The sequence below is a fragment of the Armigeres subalbatus genome, chromosome 2, assembly GCF_024139115.2.
Source record: "Armigeres subalbatus isolate Guangzhou_Male chromosome 2, GZ_Asu_2, whole genome shotgun sequence".
Classification (NCBI taxonomy): Eukaryota; Metazoa; Arthropoda; class Insecta; order Diptera; family Culicidae; genus Armigeres; species Armigeres subalbatus.
The window spans coordinates 350710731-350736272 of NC_085140.1; the positions used below are offsets into that span (position 1 = coordinate 350710731).

Below are 25542 nucleotides of genomic sequence, written 5' to 3' on the forward strand. Positions count from 1 at the left end.
ATTTGACACTTCAATTCTTTTTTACTATCAGAAAACAAAACCAGTGACAACCTTAGACAACCAGACACAGCATTTGATGAAAAAAATCACGGACAACAGACGTTGAAAATTTTGATTGAAAAAAAAAACTAGCCACTGCCAAAAAACACTGTGTCCACAAATAAACTAGTTCTTAATAAAACTCAAGAGAAACTTCGGATCTAATTTTAAAAAAGTGACAAAAATAATTCTGGAAAAATCGTCGTTTCGAAGTTATCTTGAAATTGGATACAATTCCCGAATGGTCTACACTTATTTCTGGAGGAATCACACACCAGATGTTTCAATGAATTTATTTCAGTTCTTGTGAGAAATTTCATTTATTTAACTTACAGTTCAGATGAACATATAACACTACTGAATCAACAATTTGACGCCACAATACACGGGTTGAGACCTCTCGCCAAATCGATTTGTTTTGTATGCTCCACGCCTTCTTGTACCTACCGGATCGGAAGCGAACACTATCTTTGCAGGGTTTCTGTCCGGCATTCTTGCAACATGCCCTGCTCATCGTACCCTTCCAGCGTTAGCTAGTTAATGGATTACTGGGTTGGACGAGTTCGTGGTTCACCCAAAGATGATCTCATACACGCGTCTCTTAAATACTCCGCGTACTTGCAAGTCCTTCTCAAGCATAATCCAAGTTCCATGTCCGTAGAGGACCACCTGTGGAATGAACGTTTTGTTCATGATACATTTAGTGCTGGTGTGAATCTTGTTTGGCCACAGTTTCTTCTTGGGCCCGTAGTAGGCTCGACTTTTGATGCAGGAAATGATGCACCCTCGTATTTCATGACTAACGTTAATACCAGCCGCTAGTAAGGATTCAAGTTAGAAGAATTCCTCGATCACCTCGAAGGTATTCCCGTCTATCGTTACTCTGATTCCCAGGCTGGCCCAGTCACGCTTGGATCCGTCCACCAGCATGTATGTGCTTTGTCTTCGACGCATTCATATTTTGTGGAAATGCAAACACCGGAAATGGAAACTGTTTATCGAAAACCATTCCCAAGAAAAACTTTCGATCTGCCACCCTGAACGAAATCTCTAATTTTCCTAACAGATATTATAGCTTTTAGATGAATTGCTCCCAGCTCCCAACAAAAAATGTTCAGCTCCCAAACAAACATCTGGTTATTTAGAGTGGCTGGGTTCATCCATTCATTCCAATCACTATCGAAAAATCTGTTTAAGTTTTTAATAACTTGACGCGATTACCTGTTTTCTTTTTATTATTCATGAAATATTTGATTTCTTTTTTATGTGAAATACTTGTAAATGTAAATACTAAAGTTTCATTATCCCTTAAGAAGCAAACTGTTTGAAAAAAATATTTTAAATAGAATGATGGTTCATATTAATGACAATTCTATTTTTGCAGATGGGATATTTGGTTTTCGCCATGGGCATTCAACCACTCATCTGTTCGGCTCAACAAACCTGAAGGAATTCGACTGGTTGCTCTTCTTGATATAAAGAAAGCATTTGACAGTGTTTGGCATGAAGGTTTGATTGTAAAATTGATAAATTTTAATCTGAGTTCAGTGCGTGATTTCTCTTGTTTCGGACAGCAGAACGATCGCGCGATCGGCCGAAAAATTGTGTTCTGCATTGCACGGCCGGTAATAAAAATCAGTTCAGTGCGTGATTTCTCGTGTTTCAGGTATTGCGTTTTGATCCGTTCAAGACAAGTGCGATCTTCTATAGCTTGCAGTAGCCATCAGGAAAGTAAGTACAGTGCGTGTGTTATTCGTCGCGAGCCGGGAAAATCGTTTTGATATTCGGCGGATAATGCGCTTGTATTGCGCTTTGCTCCGGTCAAGTAAGGAAAAGTAGTAAGTACAGAATACTGAACGTCGATCCTTTACAGTTTGCATATGCCATCGGGCATGCATGGTGACTATTGTCCATACTCGGTTCATATACACGTTGAACGATCTGATATCGTTGTAGTTTGTACAGTCGGGAAGTAAATCAATAAATATACGTTTGGTCGTGTTCCTGCTCGGCATGCAGGTAGTTAGTTAGTTCTACTTTGTGCGCCTGAATCATGGTTAGGTAAAATCACTGAGTATAAAGAATGGATTAGGTCGTATCGCTTATCAGAGTGAATCCAGATCCAACGATGCTTCCCAACTAGATGATAACCCTTCCTGTGATTCTTGTAGAGATACAGAGGTAAACACGGTCCTAAAATAGCAAAAATCACCTACTAGTATTCCTTCCCTCTTCCTAACTGACTACAAGGACGTGGCCGGCGCCGTTATTGATCATTTGAATATTAGAGTCACTGAAAGTTGCACACTGAGAATGCTTGAACAATCCCAGTCAAACATTCAGTTGATTCTTTGTGCAATTTCACTGATTCTGATCAATCACAGAGTAGCAATCATAGATATGTAAAGTCCGTCAAAGCTAAGCAAAGCTAAAATTGATAAATTTTAATTTTACTCTGTACATTATTAAACTGATCCAAAATTATTTATCATATCGTTCACTGCAGGTAAAATAGCAGAATTCTAAATCTGATAGTTACTTCTGACTTACCTGATCTTTGTTTGCAGATGACACAGGCCTCTCAGACAAAGGGTCATTTGTGTCATTTGTAGTAGATTGCAAAAAAGTTAGGATATTTTCTCCACTTACTTGTAAAAATGGAAAATTTACCTGAATGCTTCCAAAACTCAGCATATAATTTTCCCACATAAGGTGAAAGCTTCTTATTTGAAACCTTCTAGCAGACATATTGTCACTATGAATGGGGTTTTAATTAATTGGTCTAGCGAAGCTAAATATTTAGGACTTCTGCTAGATCGAAAATTAACTTTTAAAAGTCACATTGAAGGCATTCAAGCCAAATGTAACAAATATATTAAGTGTCTATCTTCTTCTTATTGGCATTACATCCCCACACTGGGACAGAGCCGCCTCGCAGCTTAGTGTTCATTAAGCACTTCCACAGTTATTAACTGCGAGGTTTCTAAGCCAAGTTACCATTTTTGCATTCGTATATCATGAGACTAACACGATGATACTTTTATGCTCAGGAAAGTCGAGACAATTTTCCATCCGAAAATTGCCTAGACCGGCACCAGGAATCGAACCCAGCCACCCTCAGCATGGTCTTGCTTTGTAGCCGCGCGTCTTACCGCACGGCTAAGGAGGGCCCTAATGTCTATATCCACTTATAAATAGAATATCAAAACTTTATTTTTGATGTTTACAAACAAATTTTTAGACCAGCCATGTTGTATGCTGTGCCAATATAGACTAGTTGCTGCAATACCAGAAAAAAGGAACTTCAGAGGATTCAAAATAAAATTTTGAAAATGATTCTGAAGTTGCATCCGTGGTATAGTACCAGTGAACTTCATCAAATTTCTAATATTGAGACATTGCAACAAATGTTCAACAAAATAATTTCCAATTTTAGACAAAAATCATTGCAATCTTCTATTGCAACGATTAGCTCCTTGTACCCTTAGTATAAATTTGGTTAAGTTTAGTTTAAGTTGAAAACATTGTAATTCCTACAGAGGCAATTGAAATGTATTAATAATAACTAAAAATGTAACTTAGCAAATAAGGATGATAGTGTTAAGAAGACACGGAACACCTAGTCTAAGAAATGAATGCATGCATTAGATAATAAGTAAATAATATTAGTTAAAAAAGTAGCTTCTAAATGAATAATCAAGTAACTGAAGTAAAATATTATTGTGATTATATGCTGTAATCATTGAATTTAAATGCAAATATGAATTTTATAATTTAGTAATCACTATTGCATTATTTAAGGAAAAATCCCTTCCAAAGTTTCTTAGACTAACTGAGTTTCACACGATCTTCTTTGTAGTCACGGAATTAATCGTTGATTCAAGAAAGAGCTTTCTGCAGAAAAGCGTAAAAAGAACACTTAGTTCTAACAACTTTCACTTGAAAATAGGCGAGCAAATTAAAATTGAACTCAATTCTATCGGTCTGCTAGAAACGATAAAACAGCATTCAGTTTTATTGGACGGCCCACATTGGTTCGCGTTCTGGGCGGAAAACGAAAGCTGACTAGTTTCACCTTGAAAAGAAAAAAAACCCTCCCGCGAAAACCACATCCGACTTCCCCAGTGATTGAGGTTATGCTCGCGGTCAAACACCTTTCTCCAGCTGGCTTACCATCTTTGCAATGCGGGTAGAGGAAAACTTGCCGCAAATAACTAGATCTTCCGCATCGAACCGAACATGCAACCGTCAGCCGGTAAGACAACGTGTGCGCAGTTTTAGATTGAAATTGCAGATCAAACAGCAACAACTGCTGGCTGGTCTGGATGCTCGTCATGAAACTTGGTGGCCGTAAACTGCTGCGGTCCATCAATTCTTGGCCATTAATGTTCACGTGAGCTCTCGATTCATACTCCCGCTGGTCCCGGCAATAGTGTTTTTGCCCAACAGCAGGTTGCAGCAATTTTCACCATGGCGCAGTTGGGTGGTAAGTGCGCGGGGAGGTAGTTGTTTTCTGTGGATACCGTCTGCCCCGCAGTGCTTCCCTTCCTCGGAGGTGATATCGATATTCGTGGTGCTGGTGGCTCTGATGGCGCGAGTAGGTAGGGGAGAATAATGCAAAGCGCACCCTCGGGGCAAAATGGCCTTACTCATATAATCCATTGTAGCACATTTCTGACCGAATGTTACCATTACAATTCAATATTAGTTATTCATTATCAAGCTGCAATGAAAAAATTAAGCAAAACCCCTTATTTTGATTTGAATTTTACAATTTGCGACTCACCTCACTCGTATGCGATTCTCGCTTAATCCGTTAAGACAAGCCAAACAACCATGCGTTCACCATTATTTTAATCTTTATTACACCATCATTCGGGCGTTTTGCCCCAGGCCCATTTTCATAACATATTTTAAATGCGTTATAAAGTTAGAAAAACCTTGTTGTTTTGAATAGAAGCTGGTTTTGTAAATTTTGCATCTGCGCGTTGAAACGATTCGTTTTCGTGATTTTTTTGTGAAACATTTTGGACTGTTCTCCCCTATAGGTATTTCGCGACAAACTATCTGAAGCGCATGCCACTTTCTCGTCGTTGCGCGTATTATTTGCATTATAACCGCAACAATTAAATCCGATGGGGGTTCATACTGATGTGGCATATCGCTGATGGGATCCAATACACAACAATGATCGACGCGTGTGCGAATCATTTGCAAGTCTCGACCTCTTGTCGTATACATTTCCCTTTCTTTTCGCAAGCGGTGCGAGAGCAATGGGAGGGAATTCATACTCTATTTATGGTAATAGATTTTTAATCGACAGCGCATGTCGCATTCAACGTGGGTGCTCATACATTATAAGCTTGCAAAATTCAAGATGCAATCTTTAGTAATGTTAGTGTGACATGCCTATCTGTCCCATATTGATATGAAAATCATACCAACTGTGATCATTCAGGTACAGGACGCTTTACAGGCAGACCTCGCAGCACAGGACTAATGATGAACATCATCAATATGGCAGATACAGTTCAATTCCAAATGCCAGGTTTTAATTTCAAAATATATGAAATCAGAGCTAAGTGACAAAAGAATTAATTATGGGAGATCGACATCTAAGAATGTGGTACTTGTGGGGTAAAATCGTGGATTATTAGACGTCTCAAGTCAGTTTTCGAAACGATCAGAAAGTTAGAGGCGCCAGTCGTACAGTTTATATCAAAGAACCAACACCAGTGCTGCCAGAAGTCAAATTCAACATTTTGCGTTATGAGAAATGTTTTGAAATGATCTACCCGTAACGCTGGGTAGACACCTTTACGTGGTGTGTTACGGGATAAAATCTACCACTGTTACATTGCTAGCTACAGACGAATCCGGACCCAACGAATACTTTCCTTATTATCCAACTCCGTGGTACTTATGATGGTGTCGCTAAGTCGGTGGCCTCTCGTTAAGTAAGTACCACATCAACACTTCCTTCCTATCCATAGTTGCAGTGAAGATGGGTGTGGCCAGAAGTAGAAATCCTCATGCTTTTGTTATTTTTGTTTAAGATTGGAATCAAGGACTTCTCCCCTTCTTGTTTTCTGATAGCATTCTAGATAAGGATCTCAAAAGTAAAACATGAGTATCACTAGTGTTCAATCTACGAATTACACCGTAACAATGCTAATGCTAATGCTAATGCTATGAGGAATGTTTTGAAATGGTCCACTCTTTGCGTACGCTCACTCCTTCTCCACGCGTGGAGAACCAGCGTGAGCGAGCGTTGCCAGCTTTCTCCGTTTTCCCACACCATCCTCGCATGTGAAGCAGACACGTTTTAGTGCTAGTTCTGAAATGTTCAGGACAGGAGTCCGACCCTTTCGATGCGCTACGGGAACAATTAACGACAAAACGCACCTTTTAATCGATTAAACTCGGTCGCACTGCCGGGCTGTACTTTGCCAGAAGGGGCACGCTTCCGTTTGTACTCCAAGGATTGGAAGCGGTCTGTTTTTATTTGATTCTCCTGGTGATTTTGAACTAAAAACAATTCAGCATCAACAATGGAACAGTATTTATGTATTAAAAAAGTCATCGGATGATGTTTTTTTTCGGATCATCAAAATCAGGCCCTATTAGACATCGGCTAGAAGAAAAAGTTATATTTTTTCTCAAATTTGCCAGAATTTTTTTTTTTGGGTTTTAACTGTGTAACAGTCATTCTTCCCAGGCCAGAATGAGATAACTGGAAAACATTTCGGCTTCTAAATGTGACTCATTGGTCGTCACAATGACGAGTTCCAAATGATGATACTAATAAATGGTTAATAAAATTAAAATAAAATGAGCATGAGCATGTGCAAAATGACTGTGCATTTCGTAGTTGCTACTCCGTAATTGACCAGAACAATCACAATTGCGCAGAGAACCAATGTATGGAAGCATGGGATTTTCTCTCTAACCTCAATGTGCAAAGTCCGAGAGCTCTAGTATTTTAAATGGTCGATAACGGCGCTGGTCACGTTCTCACAGTCTACGGAGATGATAAGGAATTGGTGATGCAATCACCCGCCCAATGCAAGCCGAGAACACCTCTGCACTTGCCACGAGTTCATGCGTAATTTTATTGGAATCTGGAGGTTAGGCTCTAAGGCAGAAGTTCATCTTGGTTAACGGGTTGCCGAACAAAAGAAATCAATTGGCTGTTTATAGTTTTGTAAATCCTTTCTATTTAAAATGTTTATTCTAATAACTGGTTGTGTTCCACATGAAAAGGTGGCAATAAAGTTTTGACTAGATTTTGCCACTCTCTGATTTCATCACATTTTCGACCCGATTTTATCACAATAGCCATCGAACAAGTAAGTGCAGTGCGTGTTTTATTCGTCAGGAAAATAATAAAATATCTATCTGGTGTTCGGTGGCTCATGCGCATGTATTGCGCTTTGCTCCGGTCGAAACAAGCGCGATCTTCAATAGTTTGCAATAGCCATCGAGCAAGTAAGTGCAGTGTGTGTTTTGTTTGCCGTTCGGTGGTGTCGTTTGGTGTTCGGTGGCTCATGTGCATGCAATCTTCACGAAAACATGAGCGGCGCTAAGCTTGAGTGCAGTTTTTGCCAGTGCATGTTCATCCCGAGCGCACGCTCTCCTTCAAGCTCGTGTTCACCGTCAACATTGATCATGGGTGCGAAAAATGAACGCGGTGCAGTTCAGCTCAGGCTCGAGCTCAAGCTCAAAACTTCAGGCTGTGTGTTTAGGCTACTGTAAACTGAGGCTGTGAGCGTAGGCGTAGCGTAGCCGAGCGTGAAACTTTACGATTATGCGGCAGTGCGGCACGCTTCATATGCGGCGTATATAGGCTATATGTACCAGTTGTCGCTATAGCACCAGTTGTCGCACTAGTGCTTTATATGTCAAATGGCCAATCAAATCACCGCAAACCAAGTTCATATCGATAAAGCATATTAATATGATACTATAACACCTATGATGCCCTCAAAAACAAGCAAAGCATAATTGTAAAAATTGATTTTGCTTAATTTTTGACGTCCTTCGCACCAGTTGTCGCACTAGTGGTCCCAATTTAGCCAATCCCATAAGAAAACGGGGAAGGGTTATTTAGCCGAAAGCCATTTGGCCGAATGCCACTAGGCCGAACAAGCCATTAGGCTGAAACCCATCTGGCCGAAAGGGTCATTTGGCCGAAATGGTCGTTTGACCGAAATGGTCGTTAAGCCGAATGGGTCATTTGGCCGAAAGGGTCATTTGGCCGAAAGGGTCATGTTAAGGCCATCAGCAAGCCACCGGGGTGTTTCCATCCCACCACCGCACCGGTGGATGACATGCCTCATGCTGACGCCCCAACAAGTCATTATAAACACTGGTCAAATATCATTGAATACTTACCCCTTTTTCGCATACCTTATTCCACCTTTGGAGCATTACATAACATACGATATAAAACATGATTTAATTACATACAAAACACTGATATGATATGAACAACTTACCATTCGATCATTCGAGAAGTAAACAACATGAAGTCATTTGTTTATCCATGTATTGTTTTTGACAGTTGTATTCAGTAATTGTTACACTTTATACAATAATGCCCAAACAACTTGCAAGCAACAATTGTACACAAATCTAGAAAGTTCTATGTAATGAATAGGGTAGAGCTGACTATAAATAGGACACCGTACTATGTAGACTAGTTATAAATCATCAAGTGGATCGGATCGTTTTCCTTATACCCCGGCCACTTGGCCGGGTTCGGATTCCTTAATCCTGTAGCCTGGGTACCAGGCACTACTAAAGCGTTAACAAGTCATTTGTCCGTAAGGGTCATTTGGCCGAAAGGGTCGTTTGGCCGAAAGGGTCATCTGGCCGAAAGGGTTGTGTGGCCGAAAGGGTCGTTTGGCCGAAAGGGTCGTTTGGCCGAAAGGGTCATTTGGCCGAAAGGCTCATCTAGCCGAAAGGGTAATTTGGCCGAAAGGGTCATTTGGCTGACAGGGTAGTTTGGTCGAAAGGTTCGTTTGGCTGAAAGGATCATTTGGCCGAAAGGGTCGTTTGGACGAATGGCTCATTTGGCAGAATAGAACATTTGACCGAATAGGTCATTTAGCCGAATAGTTTATTGAAAAGTGAGAAATTAGGATTGAGAAGAGAGACGTCTTACTACTCACTTTGCGCTCCTCTTTATTAACAGTGAGAAATTAAGTGTGAGAAGTGAGACGTCTCACATCTTACTCCTCATTTATTACTTCTCGCTGTAAAAAGTGAGAAGCGCGAAGTGAGTAGTGAGACGTCTCCCCAATGTATCTATGGTCCGGACAGTGAGTTTTTTCATGTGATTAAATAGCCATTATCTGTGCCTGTTTTGTTAAACTTACTTCAATTCAATTATTTTTTATTACTGATACCTCACAGAAAGCCCCAGAAATAAGCAGAAACAAAAATTGAAGATGTCATTGAAAATGGAGGGAATTTTGAGTAGGATTGAATTGAGCAGGAGAGTCAAATAAGCTCTAAGGGGCCATCCACAAAGTACGTCACGCTCCTAGGGGGGAGGGGGAGTTCCGAGCAGCGTGACGACTCATACAAAAATTTTAGAAATTTAATACAAAAAGTGTGACGAAGGGGGGAGGGGGGGTTGAAAATTGCCAAATTTTGCGTGACGTACTTTATGGATCTTCCCTAACACGTGTTAATATCTACAACGTGAAGTAAGTGAAAAATATGACTAAGTAGTCTAAATGATGGCCTTACTCATGTAAGAAACTTGGTCATATTTTTAACATGATACAATAGTGTCCTACTCTAGGGGACAATTTTTTGAACCGTGAAAATTTTCTCTAGAACTCATCATCAAAACGCATCGTCCAAAAACGTGTTCAAATGGTTAAGAAAATTATTTTGAGCTTTTTAGTGGAATATTTTCACTTGTCCTAAGACGAGTTTGTACAATCCCATTGAATTCCACCACTTAATTGTATCTTGACAGATTCGTATTTCGACCTCAACAGTAAGGTCGTCTTCAGTGTCTCGTACTTGACTCGACTTGGTCGACTATATGGTAAGTAAACATAATCCGGATAATTAGACAGTTTTTCGTTAAATGGGTTATGTGTCCGGCACTGGGGGATCTGCCCCTTCATACATTCTTTCCAGAAAAACGAAAACCAAAAAATATTCAATAAACGGCAATAAAATGTTCAGTAAAGGCTACCACCAGTTTGAACGAATGTCAGGCATAGAAAAGTTTTCAATTAATAACTGTGTTAAAGCTAATGCTAGTTGGGAACTAATAGGGAACACTGTTGGAATAAAGATCCATTGAGGAAGAGAAGAAAATTTTTCGATAATGTTGACTATGGGTCAACCTATTATGTTTTCCACAAATCCATCCATGTTCCATTTACCATATATGATGGCAGCTCTACCAGCATGAAAATAAATGAAGATTATGCACATTAAAAATTAAATATATAAATTATACGAACAAAGTATACTTACTTGATACTTGATGGGCTACAGCTCTTTGATGAACCTACGCCGAATGGAGTATCCTTCTCCACTGGACTTGATCCTGAGCCAATCGCTTCCAGTCGCCCTGAACATTGAGCGCCTTCAGGTCCTCTTCAACTGCAAAAAGCCATCGTGTACGCGGCCTTCCACGAAGCCTGCGGCCTCTTCCGGGTTCTCTATTAAATATTATCTTCGCTTGACGTTCTTCCGGCATACGAACAACGTGACCAGCCCACCGAAGTCTGCCGTGTTGTATAAGCTTAATAATATCCAGCCCTTTATACACCTGGTACAATTCGTGATTCATGCGACGCCGCCAGATACCGTTCTCCTGTTTACCGCCGAGTATTGTCCGCAGCACCTTACGCTCAAACACTCCGAGAGCTCTCCGATCAGCCTCCTTTAACGTCCATGTCTCATGGCCGTATAAAGCCAAGAAGAATCAGAGTAGTATACAGCGCGAGTTTTGTTTTTGTTTGCAGACTACGGGACTTAAGCTGGTTACGAAGTCCGTAATAAGCCCTATTTGCAGCTGCAATACGCCTTTTCACCTCGCGGGTAACATCATTATCGCACGTCACTAATGTTCCAAGATACACAAATTCTTCTACCACTTCAAATTTTTCACCATCCAACACCATTTCACTACCACCACCACTAATGAACCCACGTTGATTGCCAGCGACCATGTACTTCGTTCTGCTGGTATTGATCGTGAGTCCAATCCTCGCTGTCTCCCTCTTAAAAGGCACAAAAGCCTCTTTCACGGCACGGCGATCAATTCCGATAATATCGATATCGTCCGCAAATCCCAGGAGCATATGCGATTTTGTGATAATGCTACCGCTTCTTTGCACACCAGCTCTGATAATTATACGTTATACGAATCAGCCGTATCAGTTTCGGCGGAAAACCATGTTCAAGCATAATTTGCCATAATTCATTCCGTTTCACTGAATCGTACGACGCCTTGAAATCAATAAACAGATGATGTGTCTGCAAGTTGTACTCCCGGAATTTATCAAGGATTTGTCTCAGGGTAAACATTTGATCCGTCGTTGATCGGCTCTCACGAAAACCTGCTAGGTTTTCGCCGACGAAGGACTCTTCAAGCGGTCTCAATCTATTGAACAGAATACGGGACATAATTTTGTACGCCGAATTAAGGAGGGTTATTCCTCGGTAATTGACGCACTGCAGTCTGTGCCCTTTCTGAAAGAGAGGGCAAATGAGGCCGTCCAACAAGCTAGCAGGCATTTCCTCGTCTTCCCATATTTTCGACATAATATGGTGCAGAACTTCATAAAGCTGCTCACTGTCATGTTTGAGAAGTTTAGCCGGGAGCTGGTCCTTCCCCGCAGCCTTATTGTTTTTCAGCTCTTTAACAGCTTTTTTAACCTCATCTAGTGTACACAGATAGAAAAATCCATTGAAATTTACGCTAAAAATCATGCACATAAATGGAACGTCAATATTAGCGTAATGTATACAATATTCGACGTGAATCGTCTATATTGCATGCAAGTTGTAAGCAATATTGTTAGAAAGAGGACCATTTCAACGAAAAATAGCGTAAATGTTGGCATGACAAATTTTACGTGCTGTTTACTTTTCATTATTTTTTTCTGTGTAGGTGACTCCACAGCTTGTCCATCGTCGCTAATATTTATTCTGTTATTATTATACGAACAACATCACACAATAACACACATCTATCACGTTGATTAACAGCCTTACTTGCTGCCACATATCCAGGATGATTTTGCGAGACGTCTAATTAGTTTTTTGCGAGCGCTAATGGCCGCCAGATGCGGGATAGTCTCTGATTTGACGTTTTTGGAGGTCAACTGCTCCCACCGTTCCGAGAATTCTGATCAATGTGGCATATAAGAAGGTGCTGATGGAGTGCGGTGAACTCTTGAACAGCCCACTCATGCTGGCGCTCGGAGCTTTAACAGTGGTCTGTCTGAACACCAAGTAACACATTTAGCAAGATTCTTATGAAAAACTATATTAAAATCTTAATGTAGTGATTGGTGTTGTGGCAATGAGCATGAGCATGAGCATGAGCATGATTGACCGCCCACGGTTGCTATCCGTTATTGCCAGGTCAGCTGTAATTACACAGAGAACCAACAAATGAAGTTTGGGTTAACATCATCGTCAATGTGTAAGAACTGGTGACCCAAAAATAAGCAATACCAGCGCCGGCCGTGTCCGAATGCAGGTCAATTGAGGAATAGGTAGGAAATTGTTGACGTGATACTCGCTTTGATAGAAGCCGACGAGTCATCTGCACTTCCACGAGAAATCACTGGGATGTTGGATATATGGGGTAGGGAGTGTGGCAGGGTTCGTTTTGGTAAACGGTATGCCGTGTATAGCGTGTAGTTTGATCGATAAAAACAAAATTAATCATTTTTATTAAAGACCGCACAAAGCAGAACAAAATTTCGGTGACCGACTGATCGTTCTGCTTACCGCACAAAGCAGAACAAAATTTTGATGACCAGCCGATCGTTCTGCATACTTAAGAAAACATGTCTAGACGCAATCTAAACTTTGACTTTCTAATTAATTTATTCACCCGCACAAAGCAGAACAAAATTTCGGTGACCGGCTGATCGTTCTGCTTACCGCACAAAGCAGAACCACATTTTGATGATCGGCCGATCATTCTGCTTACTAAAGAAAACATGTTTGGACTCGAGCTCTGATTATTCTACGTTCAATACAAAACAAGGACAAACTTGCACTGAAAAACACCAAAGAATAACAGACACACACAATAACGTAATCCGACAGTTCGGCACCTGTTCAGGAATTCACAAACACATTTTCACATAACATTCCAAATCCACCTGTTACGTATTAGAACATGCCCATATCAAAGTTTACTAATTTGTACATCGCACGCAGATGTTTTTACGTGAGAGTTTAAGGTTAATTTCTAAGTTTAATGAACTAACAAAACTACGTTGGATGATGCCTTTGCCATTTTATCCTGTGTGAAGTGCTTTGGCGCTGGTCCGCTCAGGACCCGATGGTGCAAATTAGCGTTGTGAAGCGGTCAGATTAAAACTGCTTTGTACAGTATCATAGAATATATATGTTATGTATAACTAAGGAGCATCACGGATGACGGACATGCTTTTATAAGTTACTGAAACACGGCAAAACTAACAATAGAATGCTATTCGTAAAAAGCACCGCCTCCAATTGCAATGCTATATTCTTTCATTGCAGATTAAGTTTCGTGTGAAATCTGAAAAGTAATGTCATTATGTCAACCAACAAGTGGTATTGTCTAGATGTTATAAAAGAAGTTTTTAAATGTATTTTAATCACTATTTGTATTGAAAATTATTAAATTCGCTAACGAAATACTTTCTCTCATTATTATTATACTTGTAATTGTTTTCTTATATTTCATACAACCGCTCACTTCTCTAAAATATTTTGTTTTTATGTAGGCGTATCAACAATCTAGCTGGAACTAGAACTAGATCTTAATGCCATTCACTTCACACCTAACTTTGAAAGTATTGCCCACTATGTTTGTCTTTAGGCCAAATATATGGACTGCAAAGAAAATCCAACTCAACTGTTTCATCCCCCGGATCTTATCAAAACTAAAGAGCTTCGCTTGGATACATTTGCGTACGTATAAGGATCTGTTCAAATATTACGTAACGCAAAAGGGGGTGGGGGGTTGTTTTATTTTTGTTACGATTTGTTACGCAAAATATAGGGGGTGGGGGTTCTTCGAGAAATTGTTACGCGTAACAATTGAGAAAAGATATTTAAATTTTTCAAAAAATAATTATTGTTTTCAAAATAGCATAAAATATCCAAAAAATAATATTTATTTTATTTTTGTTCAAATTCTACCAAAAACAAGATATTTTCAAAAAAAATTATTTGTTACGCGTTACGCATAGGGGTGGGGGTAGTTCTAAATTTTGTTACAGATTGTTACGAGGGGGTGGGGGGTTCTTAAAAACAACGTTTTTGCGTTACGTTATACTTGAACAGACCCTAAGGCATTTTATAAGACAGATTGAAACAGCTGTTTTTCTCGTGTTTATCTACTTTGACAATTAGTGGGAGCCCATTGTTTATTGGTAATTCTGTACTGAACATTCCGATGGGTGATTCTTAAAACGTGTTGTTAGAGTGAAATCAGGAGTGATTCAGTTTCATTCCAAATTTTCGACCACTATTCTAGTTTGAATCTGGAGCCAAATAGAACAAACTCGCTGGTTTCCCCAGCAGTGTTCTATTCATGTTTATTAAATTTTCAATTAAATAAAATCATCATGTTGGCGCCAAGGCAGGCGCCGTAATTGCAAAGTGAGTTGATCCGTATATAAAATGACGCATTCATACACCAAAACAATTGGAAAATATTTGAATCTCGTGATTCAATCGTGGTTCAAATCTGCAGAAAATAGAACGGCGCGTTATACCAGTTTTATTTTTTTGACATTTGACTGGTATAAAAAATGAATCTTGAGCCACTGCTGGGAGAGTGCATGATTCAGATTCATATTCAAACTGACAGCCCCGAACGATTTGAATCACTGCTGATTTTACCCTTAGATTATTGATACCATTATATTCTATGTATAAAATACTGAAGAAAACACGAATGAAAAGTAAAACATTATTTTGTTTTCGGACCTAACGGAATGTTCACGCAGAATCACACCAAAACAAAACATTAGAAGTAAATAATCGGGGCATCACGAAACGTCTCATAAAATGTCTTACTGACAGTTTTTCCCATTATAAGAAAAAGAAATCATTTTTTTTTTGGTAGAATATCTTCACCTGTCATAAGACTAGTCCAGCACCACTCCATTCAATTCCACCCCAAAGCAGTCCCTACAGATACGTATTCCGGCCCCAACTGCAACACCGTCCTCAGTGTCTCGTACAAGACATCGAAAACGGCCCCACAGTCGGGATCGAAACACACATCTGTAATGACTACAACGTGATAGAGTAGAAATAAGCGGAATTGCGCTAAACACGTCCCATCCCTTGTGTGGGGCGCTTAAAAATAGTTAACGATTTGAAAATGTGTTTACATACCTGTATGTGCAACAATCTGTTCAACATCTTACCCAATATAATACCAAATCCAACGAAACTCTCACTATATAAGGTTTTTTTTATTAACATAATTGCGGGGAGAATGAACTTTGACATCTCAGAGAACCATTAAAGATGGAATATAAACACTTAGATTGAGAAGTGACAATGTATCAAATGGCTTTAAAGCAGGAATATTTAAATATAAGGAACCTATCAAAATGAATTTGTTAGATCTTGGCTATTTTTTCCAGTGCTAAAACACGTATTCACGTTAATATATCCACAACTAGCAAACCACTGTAATACTCTTATAACAAGATCACGTAGTAACACTTAGAATACGAAAAAGACCTAATACCTAATATATTTTTTAAGCGATTCGAAAATTATTGACAGAAAAAACCGACAGTCAACCGTTCGCGGCAAAGCCTACTCCACTATCTGGTCTGATTGGTGTTGTGGCAATATTATAATATACAAACAATAAATATGTCTGTTTGAAAAGGCAAAACAAGTGCTATACTATTCTGAATTAAAAGCAGATATGGGAGAGAGTCAGTTAAGATAAATTTACTCAGAGACGAGCCAGACGAGGGCTGCATGTCTCTCTATTGAAGACAATAATAATAAATTTACTATTCGTCATATTCACATTCTACTTTTGAATTAATTTATATCAGGTTTGAACAAAAAATCTGATAAGATCGGTGGTCCAGTTGTTAACACTGCTGCCTTATTTGCCGAAGAACATGGGATCGTCCTTTTCCTACTTAGTTTCTCAATCTTACTTCTTTCTGTGTTCTACCAAACGTTCTACCAAAACCGTTTTACCTTTCATAATAAAAATTCCAAAAACCTCTAGTGGCACCTATGAGAGGTCGTAATTCCGGAGGAAATTTCACCATGCACATGAAAAGAAATACTCATGCAAATTTCTAGCTACTTATTATAGAAACCCCGAAAAAATCTATTGAAATTAACGTTGAAATCCAAGAAAAACGATTTTTGAACGGGGAAAGCTCGTTTGGCTGAAGGTCACTCGGCCGGAAGCCAACAAACCGAACAAACCATTAGGCCGAAATCCATCTGACCGTAAGTAATTTAGTAATTTCCAACTTAGTATTCCATTAGCACTTCCTCAGTAATTAATTGAATTTTTGTTCTATGTCCGCCATTGAATGAGTATGTATTTTGTGTGGTAAGTACAATGGATACACTACTACTAACTACTAACACACTAAATACAGCACCAGTCTGGTTGCTTCTTTTTGCTAACACGCGTGCTCACTGATGAAAAAAAATAACAAAAATAAGAAACAAATCAACTTCCTTTTCATTGCTTGGTTTTTGATGGGATGGAAATAGGAGCTATGGTATGAAGTGCCGAACCGTTCCCCTACCTCAATACATTTGTAATGAAAATCAATTACTAAAAAAGTATTTTAAGCGATGAAAACATCGTCTAATGATGAATTTTAGTGATAAATTTCACTGACTTGAAAATGCTTCGCCGTTTTCAATAAGACGATCAGAAAAATGTTGCTCTTATTAAATACCGTTATAAACTATTTGTAATGCAAATATTCTTATTGGGGTTATTCATTTGACCACTTTACGATTAAAGATTGTGGCTCTATTCTAGCTTTGACAATAGGATTTATTACGCTCTTCATCACCGTAGAGCCGCATGTTTGTATGAGGTTTATTGAAAGCCATAAGAGAGACAATAAATTGAGCAGCTAGCCAAGGTGATTGCTATCATGAATCCGCTGTAAGAATTAAATAAATCCAAAAAACATGGAAATTGTTACTTGGGCCCGGAACGTCCCGGGACAAACAATTCCGGGATTTGCTAAATCTCGGGCTTTCCCAAGTCCCGGATTTTTTCTCTTAAATCCAAACACACACAATTCAAACTGCTGCAAATAACATCTTTTTTGCCTTTCTCGTACAACAAAGTTTACAAGTAGGGGAACTGCTCCTCAAATTCATCTTATGGATATATTCATCCCATCAAAAACAAAGCAATGGAAAGCAACTTGATTTGTTTCTTATTTTTTGTGATTTTTTCAGTAGTGAGCACGCATGTTGACAAAAAAAAGCGACAAAATTGGTGCTAGCGTATTTCTTTGTTTCGCGATGAGATGAATATATGTTCAGTGAGATGGAGATCGGGACTGTTCCCCTATGTAGGTACGCTGATTTTTCTTTCGCAAAACTGCGATAAAGTAAATATTATTTTCCGAGTCTCACGAAAACTTAAAGAACATTAACATTTGGGTTAGTGTTACCTAAAACTTGATCCGTGCTAAACATTCACGAAATATTAAAAAAAAAAAATACTGACATTTTAGAACCCCTGAAACAAAATAATCAGTACATAACTGTTACACAGGAACTTGCAATCGGGAACTAAAAAGACAAGTTGACCATAAATGAAAGATGATGTCGTTCAAAAAATGTGTTAATCGTAAGGCATGTTCCCGGGACAAGAGAAGGTGTCTCTAGTGCACACGTGTTGCACAGAGATGCTACACTGAAACAATAGTTTAAGCTTGTACCTACGAATTTGTGCGAATGGCTTGATGTTAATGCTAATTAGGTTTGAACAGAACAGTTTCCCGAATCTGGTAGAAACTATTTTTAACATTTATTGTATGCTTAGATCAAAAGGGCTTTTCTCTTATCCGGAAATAATATTCAAATTAATTAAAAGTCATATATATGCTAAGCAACATGTTACATTCAATTTTGGATTGATACAAAGAACTTCAGATTAAGTCGGAATGGATTGAATTACGACTCGGATTGGATTGAATAAGCCGAAAAGCACTGTGCTGCTATAATAGCACGCGGAAATTATATTTTCAAAACTGAACTTCTAACATTTCTACGCAAACTAAATAAATCGAGCTGAAGTTTAAGCAAATAGAATCATGGTATCGATCACGATATCTCCAACAGATTTAACAACTCCAGCTACAATTTAATATAAATTTTCATACGATTCAAACATTTTCCGATAAACATAACATATCCTAATTAGAAACATACTAAACTATAAATTAAGGAATAATTACTACCTGTTTTGAGTAATTGGAAATCAATTGCTCAATTGTCTTAAGCAGATTTCGAAATGATGACGCACCGACTGACCTACATTAAACCATGTTGGCCTGTCGGAACTGTTTGGAAAATTCCCGTTGATTTCAGAGCCACATCGAGCAATTACAACAAATGTACGAACGGAGAAAAAACGATGATACCCCAATTCCGAGTGCGATGTAGATTTAACCAATTACCGTGGTAAATAAACTTCAAAACATCCGAGATCGATGTGTTTTTCTGTAATACAGCATTTCCTCTGCCTTCTACATATAGCCGACTCACAAATAGCGACTACTGAAAGTGTAAGTGCGGTATGTTCCAGTGTACGTTTTAGACACAGCAGCCAACACTTGAGCTAAGCTAGACTGCTCGCCATGATCAAGCCCAAAGAATAGCATTCAACGCAATGCAGACAGCCCGCAGAGAACCCGACGATCGTGATTGTGCCCAATTATCACTGTATCTGGAGCCTGTAGTAGCGAATGACTGGGCCATACTTGTGAATGAACCGCGAATCGTTTTATTAGCACTATGAAGCTGGTAGGTCCACTGTTCGTCTGAATGTTAAAAATATGCCATAGTCAGTCAGAAATCTGGCAGACTGGTAAGACATCAACATACATAGATAGTCGACTCACTAAGGAAGATGTTCAGACAAAGAGTGTACTGTAGGCTTTAGCCAAGCTTGTGACTGCCTTTCGACCACATCATAGTGAAAACTTCCCATTCATGAACGCAACAATGAATACTATAGAACGAGCTGTTATATGTGTTCGCAGTTTGTAATTCGCTAATAGATTTGCTTTTTGTTTGTTTGCTCCTTTCTTTCCGTCCATCTTCGCGCAACCCCATAGGGAGCTGCTGTCTTCGAATGAGCAACTGTCGGGGGCTGATGCGGTGGAAATACCAGCTAAGCTGCCGATTATTGGAACCGAGAGTAATGAAGCGTTCGAGCACGAGAATGGAGCAGAATTGGAGCTTTCGGATACTGATAATGGTGTTTGCAGCGGTAAGTGTTGTTGTTTCTGTTTTGTTCTGTTCGAATAAGTATAATGATGCAATACATTATTGGGATGGGCACACGTTCGCGGTTTAAGTTAAATGATTTAGATGCTTGTTAGAGACGAACCTGATGTTCCACATTTTCCCATAATTATAACATTTGATGGAACTTAGTTCAGCTTGATTGATTGTGTACATCGTAGTTGCTAGAACGTGATTTGCTCATGTCATGTCCATTTAAAAAAAATTTCTTATAATATCAATCAAGGTGAACTGATAATTACCCGAGTAGACGAAAATAGCTCTATAATATCAAATGTTGATAAGACAGCAAAATGAGATATGGACATGATTGATATAAGAGATAAAAGATCACATGATAATAATAATTTTTTGCGCTAAAATATCATGAGAAGATCAAGTTATGCTATTTGTAATAAGTGATCAATATCATGTGCCATTAGTTTGTTCTTATCCATAGCATATCTTGATATTTCAATAATATTTCGGTGCAAATTTGCCTGTTCTTTTATTTCTAATATCAATCAAGTCCATATTATGTTTTGCTATTCTGTTCGTGGCTTCTGCCCGGGTATGGGAAACATGTGGAACACCAGGTTCTTTTTTTCACAAGCATCTAAATCATTTGATTCAAACTATCGCAGATATTTTGCGTTTGCTTGCATAATTTTTTTTGTGGATTGTATTATTTGGATTTTTCTTGGGGTTTTCCCACTTTTATGGGGGTTAAACAAATTATTACACAAGCAAACATGAACACTATTTAATAGTTTCCCATAATTAACATATTTTGGAAAACTAAGTTTAGTAAAAAATGGTCAACCGAAAAAAAACCGACCGACCATCTAAACGGAATATCAAAACCCACTGCCCCGGAAATTTTTACTCATTTTGCTGAATACCTACGCTGGTTGTTGTATGGATTACCCTTCTATAGTGCCTCTCTCAGTAGGTACCTACACAGATTTCAATTAACGGCTGCCATGCGGTCTTGAGTAATTGTGTGGCGGCTTCACCTGTTCTCACCTTTTATTTCCCACTTATTCACTGCTTTCCGGAATGGTACTTGGAAGTGATCTACAGTGTTCTCTGGATCAAGTGGCGGTACTTTGGGAGGGAAGGTTCAAAACAGAAGGAGAGAAAAAACAGATCAAGAAACTTTTTTGCACGGTAGAAGTGAGAGTGAGTGTTTCAAGCACCATATTGTTTATGAGTAAGTGCTTTTTATCTTGAGAAATTAGGTAATGAGTAACTGCCGAATCGTAAGTGAAACGATGGAATAGAAGTTGTTTATATTTATTCCATTACAGTTGTGCAGTTGTAGATTTGCATACATAATATAATAGTGAAAATCTTTTCATTGGGAGCTTTCCATGCAAGTGAAAAAACGAATGCAACGAGGAATGCGTCAAAGTTATAGAATAGTCATTCTAATTTCGTATTTAGTGTTTAGTTTTATTTTTAAATGGTCCTACAATTTTAACGAAAGACCAATCATATTTCAAGAAACCGATTTTATTCTAGAAAGGTGTCTTCCGAAATTTGTAAAAGGTACCATCCAAAATGAACGATGTTTGCTAAATTAGGCCACCCAGATGTTCTGAATAAGTTATTTATAAGTGAGGGCTTACAAATGTTTATTTGCTTCCGCCGCTTAAAGTTTTGCGACAAAATTTTGGTTATTGACAAAATGGGTTGATGCATTTTACCAATCAAGCGCATTTTAAACTTATTTCCCCTCTCTGGGATGTGTATTCCACAAGAATCATTCTGCCACAGATCTGACCCTGTGGCTCCTGCAAATTTCTACTGAAATTGTCATAATTCTTTCGCAAGCCTGAAGTCTTACTTAGGATGGAACAGTGCATGACGCATCCGTGGGTTCAAAAAGGCCTCACACATAAAATCATTTATGTAATCTTCGTGGGACTGTTATGAACGATTACAATTCAATACAAGCAGTTCATTTTTAAGCTGCAAGGATAAAAAATGAGGAAAATCCTTTCATTTTCACTTAATGTAACGATTTACGATTCTTTCTCCTCACCCGTAAGATTGTCTTTCAATCCGTTAAGACATAACAAACAACCATGCGTTCACCATTATTTTACATACAATTTAGTAATTTACACCACCATGCTGGCGTTTTGTCCAAGTTCCATTTTTAAAACATATTTTGAATACGTTAGAAAGTCATAAAAACCTTGTTGTTTTGAAGATTATTGTGAAATGTAGCTGTTACAAAACACTTATGCCTAAACACTGGCCCAGGAAACAAAAAGTTGTTGAATTCCACGGGGCACCTCCCAGGATTGTGTCTTTTGGTGAGAAAATCAATCTCTGAAAATTTCAGCTCAATCGCTTGTTGCATAAGCTGGCGCATTTGATTTGAAGTTTGTATGGGGATTTCAGTCCAAATATATACCTCCAAATACACAGCCCTTTTTGCAATTATGAGCTCCATCGAGCAATCAGAACCAATTTTCAGATCGAATGAGTGACGGAAGTGTATTTTCCTATATATTTTGACTGAAATCCCCATACAAACTTCAAATATATTGCGCCAGCTTTTGCAACAAGCGATTGAGCTGAAATTTTCAGAGATTGATTTTCTCACCAAAAGACTCAATAAAACAATTTATTCTCCCCATACTAAGCTGGGCCAGTCTACTAAACACGTTGCATTGGTTCGGTATTCTTGTTCATATTTGTCACACCGAAATAGCTTAAGAGGTGCATTTTGGACTGTTCTCCCTTACTTGAAACGTGAAGGGTTACAGCTCGTCAAGATAAGCCTTTATTCGCCGCAATCTCGTTGGTGCGAATAGAATAGATTTGCTTGCCAAACTGAAGCCAAATTAGCTTATTGTGCCGAAGCTAAACATTGAAGATTGTGATGCGTTTCAAATCTTATATTGAGAGGTATTGTTATTATTTGGAAACAAAATTAAAATAAACTAGGTTGAAGTTTTGTACTTTTCGTAATAAATATTTTCCCATTTTATTTCGAGCAGCGAATTGGTTGGGAAGCAATTAAAAAGCACTTGTTAAGAATTTTCACGAGCTCAAACAGTTGATTGAAGCGGAAATGTAGGCAAACCATAGAAAAGTCAAGTAGAATTTCGCTTCATGCAGCATGAAAAGAGATATTTGAAGAGCAGAAAATGTTTGACAGCTATGAGACGGTAAAATTATATTTTGCTTATATAGGATTGATTTCCCTTCACTTGTTTGAGAACAAAAAGTAGCTCTAGCATAAAAAGCAGCTACCGCCCCATCGCTCCAGTTTGCAGAAAATATACGGATGAAATGCTCAGGATGACTCTCCCTCTTTCAGAGTGAAGATTTTTGTCAGAGGGAAGATTGAAGTATGGCAAAAGGTTATTATTAGAGTAAATCACTATTTGGGCCTATGGACCACATTCCCGGCTCACTGCACAGAAAACTAATGATTTATAATGTTTGGTAGCCGTAGGTTTAAGATTGATAATTTAAAAAAAAGTATTTATCTCGCACAATACTCAATATTTTTCAACCATTTATTTCACTCCATAAAAATGTAGATTTCAAACTATTTCTTTTCGTTGCAACACCACTGAGCCGGAGTGATTCTTTCCACTTTTACAAAACGGTATCATCAAATAAACACCAACCTAAAAATCGTCACAGTGCTCGATATAACCATTGCTTCAGACTGTTTATCACCGCACAATAATGCTAGACTCTCAATCTTTCCTACTTGTTCGTATCACTAGATCTTATTAAAACATATTGGAATACATTTAAAAATGTATTCTCAAACCGAACAAAAAATCACCTCGGGCCAAGAACTTCTAGCTGTACAGTGCTACCAAAAGGCCATGAGTCTTATTGTTTATAATTATCTCGATTTCAAAGAGTGTAAAAACAATATTTTTTCAAGTATTTGGAAGGAATTTGGGTGAGTGCATATATCTTCTCAACCAAATAAAATTTATTATGAATAATACCATCTGGCATCACGTTATCGTGGAACGTGCATATTTTTGTTTACGTCGCATTTTCTACCGTCCCGAGAGAGAGAATGAGAGTAAGATGTTGAGAGATTGAGTAAAATATTGCATATGCCGAAGAGACTTGGGGTATGCCGGATAAGCAATCGCCTAGGGACGTTCCGATACTTCCGATATATCGGAATATCGATATTTTTGTTTCGATATCCGATATTTTTGTATCGATTTTTTGCTTTCAATATATCGGTCATATCGATATTTTGGCTTTCGATATCGGTATCAGAACAAAGTACCTCAAAACGCATTGTATTTTGAGAAAATAAATACTTCAAAATGGATCTTTAATGCCGAATATTCAATGGCTAAGACGATTGTTCACGGTAGCGCGGATGATGTGAGGTGTGCGCTGCCATCACAAATAGTCTGTGTCTTGTCGTGCCGTTGTGCAACATCTCTCATGCCACTGTACCTCGAATCCTTACGCGATACATGATAAATTGGATAAATAAACTTTAAAAATTAGGAAGAAATTTTGAGAATTTAGAAGAATTGGGAAACATGGAAATTTCCTTCCGAAATTCAAAAGAATGCCACGTAGAAATAAAGAGATCCGTCGTCGGGGGTGGCAATGGGTCAAATGGGGGTGAGAATGGGTTACCGTTTCAACTACTTAGAATGCTTGTAAAATGGATTGAATGTATCTGAGGGAAAGAAGACTAAAATATAAGAGACCTTTTTGAACGATTTTCCTCTACGACCTCCAGGCTGCCGGCAAGAGCGATGACCCATTCTCACCCCCAGACCCTTTGTCACCCCCGAAGGCGGAATTTCCTTAAAATATTTCTATGGGTTTTCTGATGAAAATTTTGATTTTTTTGTGTAAATTTTGAAGAATGTTAAAATCGAAGAGAATTTTCTGCCGAAAATCAATGGAATTTCATGTGAAACAAACAGAATTTCTCTTGAAAGTTTAAAAGTTTTTCCTTTTTTGGTAAAGAATATTTCAATGGATTTTCTCGTGAAAATTTGAATTATCTTTGAAAATAAAATTAATGGAGAAAACTTAAGTGGAAATTCTGAAGAGAGAATTTTCTGTTGTTAAGAATCAGAATAACTCGAGAATAAATACAAAAAAATCTGTCATTGGAATTTCAGAATTTTTCAAAACTTCAGTTGTTTTTTTCGAGCGATCGGAAAATAGTGAGGTCAGTATTATGCCGCCGCTACCGGTTAAAACTACGCCGCCGGTAATTGTTGGACTGGCACACTCTAGAAGCAGATTGGATTAAGTACCTAATAGAAAAAAAAAAGTCATCTCTTCTCTTCTATCTTTCTATATATACACACTTAACTCATTTCACAGTATTCGGTAAATTTTACCGAAATCTCAACAGCAGAACTGTTCGGTAATTATTTTACAGATTTTTTGTAATTTTTTCCATTGTTCAACTGTCAAAATCACCGAAAATCAGTAAAATTATTTATCGTAAAATTTTACCGAATTCGGCGATTTATTTTAAGTGTGTATATATAAAAATGAGTTCCCTGCAACGCAATATAACTCACGAACGCATGGAACATGGAACGTTTGCAAGATTTTCTCACTAATCTACTAATCAATTCGTATTGAGGTCAGCTGTGTTTCCAAATTGAGTTTCCAAATTTGACTCGAAAAACTGAAAAATTATCAAAGTACAATATTAGGGAGAGTTGGGAGAAAACTTAATGCGATCACACAAAAAAATGATCTAGAGTGCGGCACTAC

General features: G+C 38.4%; 1 protein-coding gene across 1 annotated transcript in view; it reads left to right on the forward strand.

Annotated features, from left to right (window-relative positions):
* LOC134217080 (uncharacterized) overlaps positions 1–25542 on the forward strand; it is a 97393-nt gene that overhangs the window by 35674 nt on the left and 36177 nt on the right. Inside the window, exon 2 of the mRNA XM_062695842.1 lies at positions 19617–19771. Within this exon, the coding sequence (XP_062551826.1) occupies positions 19634–19771 (138 nt within the window). The 5' untranslated portion in view covers positions 19617–19633. The remainder of the gene's footprint in view (positions 1–19616; positions 19772–25542) is intronic.